Genomic DNA, 15,406 nt, shown 5'->3' on the forward strand with positions numbered 1-15,406 from the left:
GCCCGCGCGCAGGGCGGCAGCAGTGCTGCAGCCCCCCTGCGGCCCGCCGCCAGCGCAGCAACCGCCTAGCAACGCGGATCGAAACGCTTCACCCGAAAGTCCTGCAGCGTGGGCGCCACTACAGCCGCAAGGGACGCGGGGGTTCGTGTGAAATACACCATCAGTTTATTAAAGAAGTGCAATGCCAGTTCAGATCGGACGCTTAAATTAAAAAAAACAAAAACGTTACTGCAGACTCCAAAGAAACAACTGTCAGCCAAATGGTGAAGATCGTATTTAGGCTTTTTTTGCTTTGCAACCTCCATGTTGAATGTGAATTTGTTTACATTCGACTAAAGCTGATAGTATGATATTATTTTAGCATCCTTTTTGCCATTCCCTGGAGGACTGCTCATGAGAAGTTAGAGCTCATCTTTATTGTATGTAGTGAAGGGCAGTGACAGTGCTCAGTTTGCAAATAAAACAATTTGTATGCCATTCTGTGTTCGTTACTAACCAAGTATTTTCTAAGCAATTGTTTCTCGCACCAATCAGTTTTCAGGTAGGCGTTCATCACATTTTCCACTGGACATAATTTTAAAAACTCCCACAGGTAGGGAACAATATGCTCTCTTAAGATGATGCCTAGAACACTGACAAAACTAAATGATATCTACTAACGACTAAACCCAAAGAGACTAATGAAAGACATGACATAGTAACCAGACATGGAACATGATAGCCCAAGTAGCATCTGACAATTTGACTTTATGGTGTTGTTTTTTTTTTTTTTTTCCCTCTCACGTTAAGTAATTAATCTAATATTACTGCATATAATGCATGTCTAGGATGCTGAGCACATCTTCTGATGTTCACATAGACCATTTTGATGTAACAGCAGAGAGTACGAAGGCACACAAAATGCTAAACAGCAGCAGGAGTTGGGGACTGGAGTGTTTCCCAGCAGAGCTCTATAAAAACAGAGAACAAGCATGATAAACCAAATTCAAAACAGTTCTACTCATTACTATTATTAAAAACAGGCCAGTTTTTAAAAAAATCTTTTACCTGTTAGACCCTTCTATTATGTAGATACTTCTGACAATAGAAGTCAACAGTAAAAGTCTCCATAAATGTTCAGCAAGTGTCAACAAATGTCAATGTGTGCCATTTTTTCCTCATGAATTCACTTTTGTTTGTCAGATACCATTCTGTCAGTGTCCCTCTGCTGCCATCTGTCACGTAGCAATAAAATGTGGCAGAATATTGTTGGGAAGGTTCCAACTCTACTGCCATACCACCAACACTGCCTCTGACAAGGGCCAGCATAACTAAATAGGAGGCACTACTTTTGGAGCAGCCCTCCGACATGCTAATGCATTCTAAAATACTTATTCATATAAAGGAAATTTGACAGATACTTCACAAATATAAACAATACTTTCATTTTTCTACAATACAAGTATGAAGAAACCAGCAGAAAAAGCTTACCACTTGACTGCCCCCTGAGGAAGGTGGTTGCTGCAAGCAAACAAATAACAAGTAAGGAAATTTATAAGTGTTACCACTCAGTGTTTCTGAAGACACAGTTTTGTCCATGATCAATAAAATTTTAACAACTTAACCCAGAGCATAGCTTTAAGCTGTTTAAGAAGGTAGTAGGTTTAGACAGATGAAGTACACACTTCAGTTACGCATTCTCTTCATCCTGTCTTATACTTGAAAATAAAAAGTGTGGGGAAGGAATAAGTGAAATGTCTTTGCAAGACTCAAGAGTCTGGTTTATTAAAAAAATAAAACAAAAAAATAGTAAAGGATTAACTGAGCAGGGCCTACGAAAATCTACTTAGAGAACAGGAATTTAAAATTGGAGGACAGCAAAAGTAATGGAGCCACAAGTCAGAATGTAAAACAAGACAGAATCAGACTTAGAATATAAGTGATACTCAAATAGCTTTCCCAAGTTAAGGCCATATTTTTTTCACAGCAGCTTGTTTAAATATTGTTTAATACAAAGGGAACTAATGCACAATGTTATCTGCAGACCAAAGCATTCATAAATTGCTGTATAAACTATCCAGGTTCTTTGTTTGCCAAAAAAAAAAAAAAAAAAAGAAAATGCTGTGATGTAAGCATTTCTTACCTGCTTCCCAGAATAAGTGCTTCCTGAGGATCCCTGTAAAATAATAATAAGCCATTTACTTCTGTTGTAATAGACTCCTCATGAACTATGTTTGAAGAACATACGTTTGTCTTCAAAATGCCCTAGCTTTGTTACTGATTTTCATTTTGCATTTTTGCAGCTTTTTTCCCTTTTTCCCTATTTCAAGTTAATGGTATCATATATGCACAGCTACCTTTTTTTTTTTTTTTTTTTTTTTTTTAATTCTGTTAGCAGTTTCAGTGGATTTGCAAAGCAATTTATCGTTCTGGCTGAACTACAAAATTGGCAACTGAAATAGTTACCCTGATATTGAAATATATCACTTGTAATAAAATTATCCAATCAAATTTCTTCAAACAAGTACAGAGATATCTTTGCTAGAGGGAAGAATGAAAACATCTTCATCCTAAAGTTCAAGTTTAAATAATATTTTTCAATTTTAATTTATTATCTGGTTTTCTCAGGCATTTAGCATTAACATTGTAATATAATTTCACATTATGCTCCAGTTCTGCTTGAAGAAATCTCCACTAAGGAATCTAACTGGAAAAAAAAAAGTGAATACTGAAAAGCTAGATATTCTGCAAGAGTCTTAACAGGTTTTCTGGTGAAGTAGTTCTGCTTATTTGAATGAAACTGCCAACACAAAATCTCACAACCACTGACTTATAAGAAATGCCATCTAATATGGTACACAAAATATCTCTCCTTTAAGATTCAGGTGGAAGGAAATGTAACAGTTGTGTCCCATTTTTAATCAACAGATGGATATATCTTATTTTCTATAAGAAAAGCTAACACTTTGCATGTGCTTATTTGCATCTCCTACCACACAATGACAAGATCTAAATTAAGTGGTTGAAAAGCTTAAAATGAAAAGATGAATATACATGTAATAAAGTAGCAACTATTATGACCTTCAAAAAGAAAATACTTATTTTCCAAGAAAGGCAGGAATACTCACAAAGACAAATGCATATGAAATAATTGAAAAAGTGTTTGCTGAACATAAAGTTTGCTGAATGAATTTAAACAGAAATAACTGTTCTGAAGAAGTGTCTTATTAAAACTAAAGATCCTCCAGTCTCATTCTGTCATTACTAAAAAAGAAATATAGAGAATGACAAGAGAAGTCCACATATAGAGTAAAATGCTGACTAAAAAAATACTTTTTCATATAACAGGGTTGTGAGAAAAACATAAGGCAAACTTGACAAGTTTTTACTTACTGGTTTACCATGTTGTTGGCCTCCAGAATATGATGAGCCCTGTTAGAAGAAAATAAAACACCTTTTATTAGAATACAAAACATAATTTGACTGTTGTCAAATGTGACTGGGATACTTAAAGCTTCAGCTATCCACTACACATCAAAACAACAGTAATATATAATCCTGAATCAAGAAAGCAGTGTTATGAAACTGCTTGAAAAAAATGCTTTACACAGAGCAGTAATCAATTGATTCTAACCAATTACTTTATTCAACTACTTTAACTTTTTTTTATATATCCATTTACCTCAAAGGCTCAGGAAAATGAATGCAAATTTCAGCATCAAATAACTGATTCAGACAGTAAACAGAAAGCATTAAGAGTGATGGGAAGAGAATTCACTTACCTGCCCAGCATACTGGCTGCTTCCTGAGTGAGATCCCTATTAAGAGAAGGAAAAAAAAAAAAACAAAACAAAACTAGAGGAAACTTAAGTATTTGCAGAATAACAATGGTTACTCTATTCTGCTGCACAGAATGAAATATCACAAAAAGACCTTGCAACTGGAGATAACAGCAGGAATGTAGAAAGTGTATTAATCTAAGAAGATGCAGTGAAAGACTTCTGACATAATTCTTCTAAATTGTTGAACAACTGAAAGTAGTAAATTTGGCAATCACAAAAGACCTGTTAATTTGTCTTTGACAAATATCTGGATATAAAGCATCCTTCTGGATGGTTCTTTGCAAGGGAAGAGAAATTCTGTTTTATTTGTGAATCTCTGCTAGGTGAGGTGTGCATTTAGAGAACCTTGTGTGTATTTTTTTTTCCTTATTTCAAATAAGCAATGAAGAAGAAAAATTAAATTGGACTATTTTTTAGTATAATGGGATGAAACTGGTAACACGGTGATATCAATGGAAAATATATTCCAATTTCTCATTATATAGCTAACAAATATGATGGATGGCTATTTGGGCCAGTAAAACTTCTCATTCTGTGACAAACTACTAAGTCCACAAAAGTTATAAGGAGCTGCTTACAGTAAGAGATTTGAATTGCAGCTGAAGATGAGCAAAGTATTATTATTATGGGGAACACACCCAAATTTGTATTTTCAAAGCAATATATATTGGTCTGTTTTGTATCATATTTCTGAGTATTAGTCTAAAAAAATGCAAAAATTATTACTAATTAATAATTTAAATGATTGAAAAATAACACAGAAAACAGATTTTGAATTGGTGCCATAGCCATGTGAAACTGAAACGTGAAAATGGATAGTTAAATTATCACTTGAAGTAGCACTCTGCAGTTAAACAACTGAAATTGCAACCTGTACAGTTACTTTACATTAAAGTTTATCAATGCTATTTCATGTCTGTTACTAACAGTCTCTGCTTTCAGACACCTAGCGAGCATAAAATGACTGAAAAACTTTCTGGCAGTAAATGCACAGCATCATATTTTTCATTTAATAAGTAACAGGTAAGAAGAATGTCTTGAAAGAGGAGTTGCTTGCCTGTCCTCCATACTGACTGCTTCCAGAATAAGATGAACCCTGTAAAAGAAATGTGAAACTCACACCTTTTGTTATTTTTTTTTTTCTTTTCAATACTACCTGGCACCAAAAAAGCTAGACCTAATCTAAGAAATATTTATGACACCAATTGACCAGAACATTACACAGTCATTAATGGAGGGGCAAATAGCTCTTTAATCAACAGACCATATTAATGGTTTATGCAATGAGATGAACCCTATGAAGCATTATTTCAGTTATTTTTTCAAAGTAAGAAGGCTTCTAAAACTACAGTTTTGGCTACAAATAAAATTTTGTTTCCAATAAAGTCAACAGATATTTATGAAAAGATATAACAGAAATGTAAAGAGACTGATTCAGTAAAAAGCCAAATACACTTTATGCAAAGCATTGTACCTATTTCTGTGACTAAGGTCAATATTTAATTGCTTCTGGGCAAACGTTGCAAAACTGAGCCATGCTTGCTTATCTAACCTGTGTCAGTGTGAAACAAAAAAAATGCTTACCTGTCCACGGTGGTAGTTGCTTCCTCCAAAAGAGCCCTATATTTGATAAAAAATAGCAATAGTTGCTTCACATAAAACTCAGTTTCATAGGAGAACATCTTGACATAGCACACTGAGGAAGTTATTTGCACTGGTTACTAGCATACTTTTCTACTTTGCTGATCAAACGAGTAAAGGATTTTATTTCAGTTAGTCCTTATTTTTCCACACTGCTTGCTTGCAAAGAGAAATAAGCTGACAGTTTATATCCTGTTTTCAACAATTCTAATACTCAGTGGTATAATAATGGCATGCTCATGCTTGATTTCATAATCTGAGAAAGAGACGAAATTTTTACAGAAGATAACTGAATCATCTTCAAAAGTAAATTAGCTTAAATTTCAACAAAGCAGGTGTGTTGTTTTATTTTTTAATATTTACAAAAGTATAGCAAATATAGAATCATAGCATCCATAGAGTTGGAAGGGATCTCTGAAAGCCATCTAGTCCAACTCCTGTGTACTAAATGAACAGAAACATGACAATAACACTAATTATTTAAACGTGTTGCTCTGCTCCCAGTTGAAAGCACTGTGAGCTAAGGATTTAAGTTTTACTATTTCAGTCATATGATGGTTAATAACCATCATAAGAACAGCAGTATTATACAGTCACAAAAAAACCAGAACATAAACTATGATATATCTGGGAAACAGAGATTCTTCAGAAACATCTGTGCTTCTGTTACAAGCTAGAAGAAATTAAATGCTTTGAAGCAGCTTATAATGTCTGAGTACTTCACAGAATTGGCACTGGACTGCCTTTAATGTGACTAGAGAACATTACTATTTGTTTAATCCAGGGTGGGGAAAAGACAGTTTATTTCCCATGTCTTTTTCTGAAAATAAAAATGCATCTGGATAGCCAGTTTTGAATACAATATTGCAGTTGCAAGTCACTTTGTTTCTTTTCTTTCTTTTTCTTTTTTTTTTTTTTTTTTAACTTTATCAGGTCCAAAATTTCTCACATAAGCACAATGCCAAACAACTTTTATCACCTGCATAAATTCATGGAAAAAGTTAATGCAAGAAAGGTAGTTCTTTGGGAACTACCTACTTACACATTACTGTGAGAGGTATAGAAAGACAAAGAATACTTACCGGGCTCCCACCAGGACAATGACATCCACCCTGTATTACACACAAAGCAAACAAACTTATTTTTGAAAAAGTTATATGATCATAAGATTTTGAATTAAGTCAAACACTTATTTTGCTATTACAAGAAAATGAAATTAAAATAGACTCATGCTACACCTTTCACTTTCTATTGGTCTTTCAGGCAAACTGTGCGCTTGCTAATTGATTTTTTTTTTTTTTTAATTAAACCAAGTTGTTATTTAAGTTTATAATAAAAATCACACCAAAATGGTGAGTAAAAAATTCTGAGCAGTACTACAAAAAAATCATTGGTTATTTCCCTTCCCTAAGAGAAGCTAGAGCAGCTGGAATACAGGCAGAACTCTTACATGCTACAGATGTTATGGCAAACACTGAAGATGACTTTCAGTGGAGGCCTGCAAGATGATTTCTAATCTGATGTAAAGTAAGACATGGCTAAGGTTTGCCATTTGGTGTCTCAAATGCAACATGGATGAAGAGGGTATGAAGATAAGGACAACTGACATTCAGTCAGATGGCTACTCTGGGCCTCAGGGATCTCTGAATGACATGTCAGAAGGCAAGAAGGACAGCGGTGAGGAAAAACGCTTCATGTGAAGGAAGGCTACAGAAGGTAAACTGAGAGTGCCTGTAATGCTATAGCAGGGCTGAATGGTGTTGAGAACAAAAGGCATACCTGTCCACCTGATTGGCTGCCTCCTGAAGAAAAGCCCTGGGGAAAAAAAAAAAAAAAAAAAAAAAAAAAAAAAAAAAAAAAAAAAAAAAAAAAAGAAGAAAGAAAAAGAAATGAATTATTTCTGTGTTACTGAATAACATTCTCACTTATTGCAACTCTTGTCCCTAGTCTTTTAAATTGCTCCTGTTTAAAAATGAAAATGAAAAAATATAATTTGAACAAAGATCAGCTTAAGCATTTCCAATACAGCACAGCAGACCCCTATAGCATTCTCTCATATCATGACATTTCACTCAGATCTATTCTTCACAATCCTTGCTTAATTTTGCTTAAAGCTACTTTGTCTCAGAATGTTTTTGTTTTTTTTTTTTCCCTAAAAAGTCAGTTTTCTTAATGAACTATTTACCAAAACTGCAAATATTATGAAGGTATAAGTTTTACTTGTCAGCTATACTGGCTGCTTCCTGTAGCAGCCATACCATAAAGAAAGAGGAAAACATTTGTATTTATTGCGTGTTCTTAAATGTATGACCTGTTATTGGAAAATACAATTTTATTTGTTCTCCGTGGATTTAAAAACCATGGGAATATTAACTCTTTCTTTAAAGCTATTTTAAAATATTGATTTATTGTTTAAAACTGCTACAGTTTAAAACAGGACAAGAAAGTTTAAATTAAAGGTAGATTCAGGCAACTGTGCATGGCCCAGCTGCAAGTGATCCACTGCTCAGGGCAGACTTGTGTGTTTCACTTTCCTGCATGGGCTGATACAGAAGGTCTCACATTCACCTGTTATGCCTGAACATTGCTTTGCTGTAAGCCAACCCTTTACAAAGGACCTTGTTAGTCACAGAAAAGAGAGAAAGCTGAACAACTGAGCAATGACCCATATGTAGGAAAAACAGTTCTCACCTGTCCTCCATAATGGCTCCCACCTGAGGAAGATGGACCCTGACACAAAGAAACCAATCATTTCTATCAAAACGGCTCTTTGAGAGTATTTGAAAGAAAGGCTACTTTCTTTCTCTGTTGTACAATGAAAGATTACAGAAAAGCAATCATCCTATTCTTTTTTGTGTTCTGTGTGAATTACGGACTGTCTGTAATATATGAATCTTCTATAACACCGATACCACAGAGTGATCAAGAGCCATTATTATTCTATACATAGTTGCATTTTAAGGGAGGATACTGTGACTGAAAATTTTTCTCTTCTAATTCCCTTACCAATAAATCTGACATGAAATATTTGCAGACGCCAAGGGCCAGCTTGACGGGGATTGTGCTGTATGACAGGCTACACCAGAAGACAATACTAGGATTCTTCTCAATCCTCTTTCACCTCATAAGAGCATGGAACACCTTTCCTTAACAACACTTAACCTTCCCCTCTGTTCCCTTCCTGAGGCACATCACTTCTTTGATGCCAGCACTGAGACAAGTGAGCTATTTCATCAGTTGAGGTAGAGGAGAAATACAACCCACTTCCAGCCGCTACTTACTATTAGAGAGATAAGGAACCATGACAGTAGCAGAAGACAAGTAGGTTCTAGTATAAGGAGAGTAAGTCAGAAGGTAGAACAAGGCTAAAAATGTATTTAATGTGATGCAATGGAAGTACTGGCCCATCACAGTTTTTGTATTTTTTCTCACCTGTCCTCCATACTGGCTGCCTCCTGAGGAAGGCGAACCCTGAACATCAACAAAAAAGAAACTGAAACTTCTTTATACCCATATCATGAGACTTTAAACATTTTTTCATCAGCCTCATGAAGTACTAATTTATTTCAGGAACGTTACATGTTACCCCAAGGAACTGTATTCACACAATTTCATGACCTAGTTCTTCAAATGTCAGGAGCCAACTGAGTCAACCACATACTTTACTCTCCATTTCTTAATCTTAGATATGGTCTTCATCTAAACTTGTTTTGTTTACACAGTTGCAACCACAATGCTACAATAAAGATTTACTTAAGACTAACACACATTAGGTTAAGGTAGAGAGGTGGGTTGACAATCAATGTGCCAAAGTTACAGATATGTAAAAAAAGATATCTAAGTGGGGACTATTAATGCTTACTTGTCCACCATAATGGCTGTTTCCATAAGATGGTGATCCCTGGAAAAATATTAAAAATCTTTTTTTTCTATCTCACATGGTATAGATGATTGATGAATATGAGAAGAAAAAATATCATTATTTTGTTATTTCATTGTGGGTTTTTTTTTTTTTTTGTAATCTTCACAGAATAAACTCTGCATTTTGTCTTCCTTGAATTCACAATATTACTACAAAGAATACATCACTATAAGGCTTTCCCAATATTAAACTGAGATATTTATCTTGATAATACTTTACGTGGTAAGAGTAAGATATTGGTAAAATACATATAATACAGAAATATTGAATGTAAGAGCTTACATGTCCGCCATATTGACTAGCTCCAGAAGAATATGACTCCTGTAAAAAAAGCCAAAAACATGAGTTATCTGCTGTAGGATTTCCTTAAATTAAAACATGACTCTCAAAAGGAGCAAGATAGCAAGATAAGAGGGAAGACAACTAGCAAGACATTCAGTATACTTTAATTACTAGATTTCAAGGCTTATGCTGTCACTTCAGGAAATACTTGAATTGCCAATTCATACTGTTTGTTACTCTTGTATTTAAGAGCTTCTGTTTTCCTTGATAACTGTACAGTACAATGTCACTGTAACCCTGAAAGCACTTTTTATTGCTATGCAGCCATAATAAGGGGACTTCACTGTCTTTGTAAATATCATGATGAAAGTTATTTTCTACCTTGCTGCTCCAGATTCCTGACTTCTCTCAAATAGAAACAACAAAAAAATTATTTGCACATAATCTAGCACATGCCCCTACGTGCCTCTGACACAAGTTCTAACATGATGAAAGAATCTTTTGGAGAAAAATCTCATATCCAAATGAAATTCTACCTGCAGATGATGTAGAGTAAAACAAAATATTATTCACCCTAAATCAAGTTTCTTTGCCACCAAGCCAAATAGTATGGCTCCAGAAACAAGCCTTTTTGCCTTGACATAGGTTGTTTTCTGTTTTTTAGGTTGTTTTTTTTTTCATGAATCAAATTCTGTATTTCTGGTAAATCACCATATGTCACTGTTAATTATCATGCTCAATATTATCCTCACCTCTTCCATGACAGTGTGCTTGTAATTTTGAGTCAGAGATTCAAGTAGTACGCTTTAGCCATCAGCCAGGATTCTTCACGGTACTTAAACAATTCAGCCATATTCTCATTCCCTCTGTGCCTCAGCTTGAGGACTTTCTACCCTACACTGAAAACTGCCGTACCAGCTTCCATGCAAGCAGTAATTCAAGTGGCCAGTACTTGCCAGTCCTTAAAAGCACTGGAGCAGAGAACACAGTAACATGAAGAAGTGCTTACCCGTTCACTCTGACGGTTGTAAGATGGTGAGGTGGAATCCTGTAAAATATTAGAATCCAGATTTTTCATGGCAAATATTTCAATTTTGTCTAAGCACAAGGCAATGAAAACTACTGCTTTGTTTGTGTGACTTGCTGGAACAGTTAAATTTGGAGGCTGTAGGACAAGCAGCATTCTTTCAAGATTAGTCTTTGTTCACTTCTGGGAGAGTGGCATTTATTTATTTGGAAACCTGAATGTCAAGGCCAAAGCTAGCAAGAAAGAATTGACTAATTAAGGGATCTCTGAAAACCAAATCAAGTAATTTTATTGATACCTCAGACATGAAGAAATCTCTCTGAAGAGGGAAGAATGGATTTATCTTTCCTTTTTCTTAATGAAAGAAAGTAGACTTGAGATCAAAAATGCTGCATTTCCATTCATTGTTTACCACATCTGTTTTTTTTGTATGAGCTACAGTAAGCAAGTTCTACAGAAATAAAGGCAACTACTTGACATATCAAACTCAATGACAAATTTTATTAACTGAGTTTTTGTTCTTCAAACAAAGTTCCCACATCAAAACTGAACCTGAGTTTGCGAATAGCCACTATTTTTCAAAATGGCAAGCTGACTCTTCTTTCAAAACGAGTACTTACATAGCTACTGTAACGGCTTCCTCCAGAATAAGATGTGTCCTGAGAAAAACAGATCAGTTATTTTTCTATAACAGAAGTTTTTTGAAGGAAGACTTCTTGAAGAACAGTAGTACATACAGTTCTATTTTAGTCTTTTGCTTGAGTTTAAAAGCCATGCAAAGTCTATTCTTCCCTATCTTTCTAACGCATCTAGAATTTTATGTGCCCCTATCCACCAGAATGGCTGCCTCCACAGTCCTTTCAGAATGGAAGCATCAGTTGTTTTACTTCAAAGAATCTGACTGGAGGGTAGGTAGCTTATGTCTTTCAGTTTAAAACTAGTGAACATGCTAAAGAACAACATACTTGCAAAAAGCTTATAATATCCATTTTTACAGAGTTGTATTTTGAGTACTGCTGGTTTTCCACCAGATCTGCTAAGCTCACTAACAAGAGAGACTGTTTTGTGGCTAGTACATCATGTTAAGCATTTATCAGTAATGTGTACTTAATAAGGAATCCTTAGTGTGCAAAATGGGGAGATCTAAGATCTATATTAAGTACACACAAGCCACTTTTCCCTGCTGAGGTACTGGGAACATCTATACATTGTAGTCTGGATCAGGAGTGCACCTTTGACACAAAATTCCTGATAGTGTCTAGTTGCTACAATTTTGGTTGCATCAGGAATAGTACTTAGAGGCAATTAATTGGATGCTGTTCAGAAAATTAAATTTCAACAAGTTCTCTAAGGTTGCCTTCCAATAGTAAACTGGCATTTGGTTCATTGGATCAGATCTAACTTTTCCTGAAACACATGACTATCAGTTCATGAGCAATCACTGTTTCACTCTGTAGACCTGTTCCCATACATCTGCAGTACTTGTTGATACATAGCCACTATGTTCCCTTGTTCCTTATACACAATCCCTGATTCAGAACTGCCATCTGAAGATGGCCAAGTCAGTATAAAAACGCTTCAGACCCAACAGGTAGTTCTGTAGAAAACAAATCCCACCATCAGTAATATAAAGGGTGTAGACCATAGATGAGTAAGAATTACTTCCTGACTGTAGATGTACACACATTCCTCCTTCTTGCAAGTAAGCATAAGGTTAGTCTTATTTATCACACAATATTAATTTTGTTCGGTACACTCGGTAGCTGAGTCTAATCTGGCTTTATATCAACTTGTAGTCTGAAAATAATGCCACAGATTTCAGTGCTAGGAATAGAAAGATCCAAGTGCTTTTTCTCCTTTAAGTGCCATACGGAGCCAGTAATGTAATGGTGTGACTTTCTAAAGCATGACAAACAGAACAGACTCTGAAGATTCTTAAATAGGTCTCTCCTGCAGAAGAGTTCTCATTTGTACGAGGAGGTTAACATTAAGAAATTGCTGACTTATGAAATGCTAACCTCTTTCTTGCAATGAATGATCTAAGAGGAATAAAAACAAAAATCTGTGCCCATAAGACACGAGTTAAGATGATTTCCAAGAAGGCAGTAGTACAGATTCCCTAAGTACATAGTTATATTGATATGTACCTGTGTTTCTGTCAAACATTTTTCATTCCAAGACTTCTGCTTGAATGAATACTATTTCAGATTGAAAGAGAAATTGAGATGCAACAATGTCCTGTGTATATTTTTAATAGTAATTAAAGTGGTTATTTTTTAGAAGTGTATGACTATTCAATACTAACTCTTTTAAATCTCTCTAGCCATCATACTGACAAAACAAACACAGGGTACCCTTAAAAGGCTGATGAATACTGCTTACATTTGAAGAGGAATTACTTCTGAGTGAGGAAGATGATCCACTCTGTAGGGGAGAAGAAAAATAAAAGAACAACAAAACCACCATCACCAACAACAATTAAAAAGGAAACAAAACCTTAGAACGTCTCTTCCATGTTCCTTTAAAGAAAGGATATCACAATCTGAACTTGAATTACACTTAAGTTTCACTTTCAGTAACTTGCCAAGATAGCCAATAGTCTTTTTTTTGACCTGTAAGACTGTAAAACACAAAGAATTGCTTTGTATCTACCCATGACTGATCACCTAAAAAATAAGAATTCTACCCAAAGAGTGGAAATATCCTTTATATACAGCAGGTTGATGGACCACATACTACTTTGAAAAGCACATATTACTGTATTTAACAGACTTCAAATGCTCTAGAGGAAAATCATTACTACCTTTCTTTATAATATTTCATTATTTATTTTGGAGAAGGTATGTACATTTCTATAAATACTTAATGGCAATGGAGAGCCATTGTTCAGTGAATACATCATGCTGCCAGCTGTGGACATCTGAAATCTCAGCATAATAAGAAACAACTTCTATCATGTCAGTAGTGCATAGTGTTACCAAAGGAATAATGAATATAAATTTGAAAAGTACACTCAAATAGATAATTAAATGGCTTAGAAATAAATAGGCCTACAGATAATTTTCCAAATCATGTATCTCTTACACATATATTTATGTATGAAAAGAAATATACAATAAACAAACAACACTTACAGAACTTGCACCAGAGCAATCACATCCACCCTGTAAAGAATGCAGAAAATATTTAAGATCTCAAGAACAGTACCAAAATGGACTCTGGTTACAATTCAGATTATTTCTGCAAATCCAGTTATGCAAACTATAAAATTATATTCATATCTCCACAAGTGCTTTCTAGAACATAATCTATTTTTATTCTTTTCATTCTCTGCAAATTTTCCCTCACTAATTGCTCTAATGGAGTAAAACTTTCAAATTTTATCTTCGGATTTGTTATCCACAGTCTTTACCTTATGAACTGTAGTCATCAAAAAGGCAAATAAAGTTTGAGCCTTACAGAAAAATTATTTCCCTTCCCTAAGAGAAGCTAGAGCAGCTGGAATACAGGCAGAACTCTTACATGCTACAGATGTTATGGCAAACACTGAAGATGACTTTCAGTGGAGGCCTGCAAGATGATTTCTAATCTGATGTAAAGTAAGACATGGCTAAGGTTTGCCATTTGGTGTCTCAAATGCAACATGGATGAAGAGGGTATGAAGATAAGGACAACTGACATTCAGTCAGATGGCTACTCTGGGCCTCAGGGATCTCTGAATGACATGTCAGAAGGCAAGAAGGACAGCGGTGAGGAAAAACGCTTCATGTGAAGGAAGGCTACAGAAGGTAAACTGAGAGTGCCTGTAATGCTATAGCAGGGCTGAATGGTGTTGAGAACAAAAGGCATACCTGTCCACCTGATTGGCTGCCTCTTGAAGGTGAACCCTGTAAAATGGTTATATTTTCATCTTCCACATGATCATCTTTAAGTTTGACATGTCTATTTGACCAAAATGTATCATCTTTTACTCTACAAACTGTGTTTGAAATGATCTATAAGATTATGAATCTAGTTTTGTCAAAAAAAAAAAAAAAAAAAAACTTGGGCATTGCCAATTCTACAATATTTTCTTGAAACACATAGTAAGGGAGATTAAAAAAAAAAAAAAGAGAGAAAAATTTCCCACCTGCCCACCATACTGGCTGCTTCCTGATGGGGACGAGCCCTGAAAAAAATTAAAAATCATTTACTCTCTATGTTAAAGATACACATTATAAATAACAGTTACTCTTCTCATTTGTTTCTTAACATCAGAATGTCATTTATTCCACGTTAGCATTTTGAACACTCTGCTTACACTTGGACTTATATATAAAGCAATACAAGGAAGAAGTATTTAGACACCAAAAGAAATTATTCCTCATAAAAAAAGTTTCTGTAATACAGAATAGTCTTTTTCTTTTTCTTTTTTTTTTTTTTGTATGTGTGCACATGCACGCAAGAAATACTTCAAGCGAAAAATACAGAATATTAGTATTTACCTGTCCACTGGAGTAGCCACCACCTTGCGAAGATAATCCCTGCAAAAATAGACCCTATTTATTTCTGTTTATAATAGCTTTTAGAGAACAAGACTGTGTTGCTGAATAGTTGTATACACATTTTTATAAAATAGTTTGTTTTTCATAAAATGTTTCATTTCTTTTCACAAGACATGATTACAGATGTCATGAGAAATTCTAGAAGGAGACAAAGAGTTAGGCATAATTT

At 34.9% G+C, this 15,406-nt stretch overlaps 1 protein-coding gene across 50 annotated transcripts in view; it reads right to left on the bottom strand.

Annotated features, from left to right (window-relative positions):
• Window positions 1-142: 142 nt before the first annotated feature.
• Window positions 143-15,406, bottom strand: part of LOC424473 (hornerin-like) — a 76,525-nt gene continuing 61,261 nt past the window's right edge. For 26 of the 50 annotated variants that reach the window (XM_046944951.1, XM_046944949.1, XM_046944947.1 and 23 more), the window contains 20 exons: window positions 15,178-15,216; window positions 14,823-14,861; window positions 14,545-14,580; window positions 13,828-13,857; window positions 13,076-13,117; window positions 11,314-11,352; window positions 10,676-10,714; window positions 9,667-9,705; window positions 9,325-9,363; window positions 8,895-8,933; window positions 8,154-8,192; window positions 7,242-7,277; window positions 6,545-6,574; window positions 5,406-5,441; window positions 4,879-4,917; window positions 3,762-3,797; window positions 3,373-3,411; window positions 2,123-2,155; window positions 1,471-1,500; window positions 143-950 (listed from right to left, as the gene is read on the bottom strand). In XM_046944951.1, the coding sequence (XP_046800907.1) occupies window positions 852-950; window positions 1,471-1,500; window positions 2,123-2,155; window positions 3,373-3,411; window positions 3,762-3,797; window positions 4,879-4,917; window positions 5,406-5,441; window positions 6,545-6,574; window positions 7,242-7,277; window positions 8,154-8,192; window positions 8,895-8,933; window positions 9,325-9,363; window positions 9,667-9,705; window positions 10,676-10,714; window positions 11,314-11,352; window positions 13,076-13,117; window positions 13,828-13,857; window positions 14,545-14,580; window positions 14,823-14,861; window positions 15,178-15,216 (798 nt within the window). In that variant the 3' untranslated portion in view covers window positions 143-851. The remainder of the gene's footprint in view (window positions 951-1,470; window positions 1,501-2,122; window positions 2,156-3,372; window positions 3,412-3,761; window positions 3,798-4,878; window positions 4,918-5,405; window positions 5,442-6,544; window positions 6,575-7,241; window positions 7,278-8,153; window positions 8,193-8,894; window positions 8,934-9,324; window positions 9,364-9,666; window positions 9,706-10,675; window positions 10,715-11,313; window positions 11,353-13,075; window positions 13,118-13,827; window positions 13,858-14,544; window positions 14,581-14,822; window positions 14,862-15,177; window positions 15,217-15,406) is intronic. The other 24 variants (XM_046944969.1, XM_046944961.1, XM_046944958.1 and 21 more) reach the window with 6 other exon arrangements.

This window comes from Gallus gallus, chromosome 8, assembly GCF_016699485.2.
Source record: "Gallus gallus isolate bGalGal1 chromosome 8, bGalGal1.mat.broiler.GRCg7b, whole genome shotgun sequence".
Taxonomy (NCBI): Eukaryota; Metazoa; Chordata; class Aves; order Galliformes; family Phasianidae; genus Gallus; species Gallus gallus.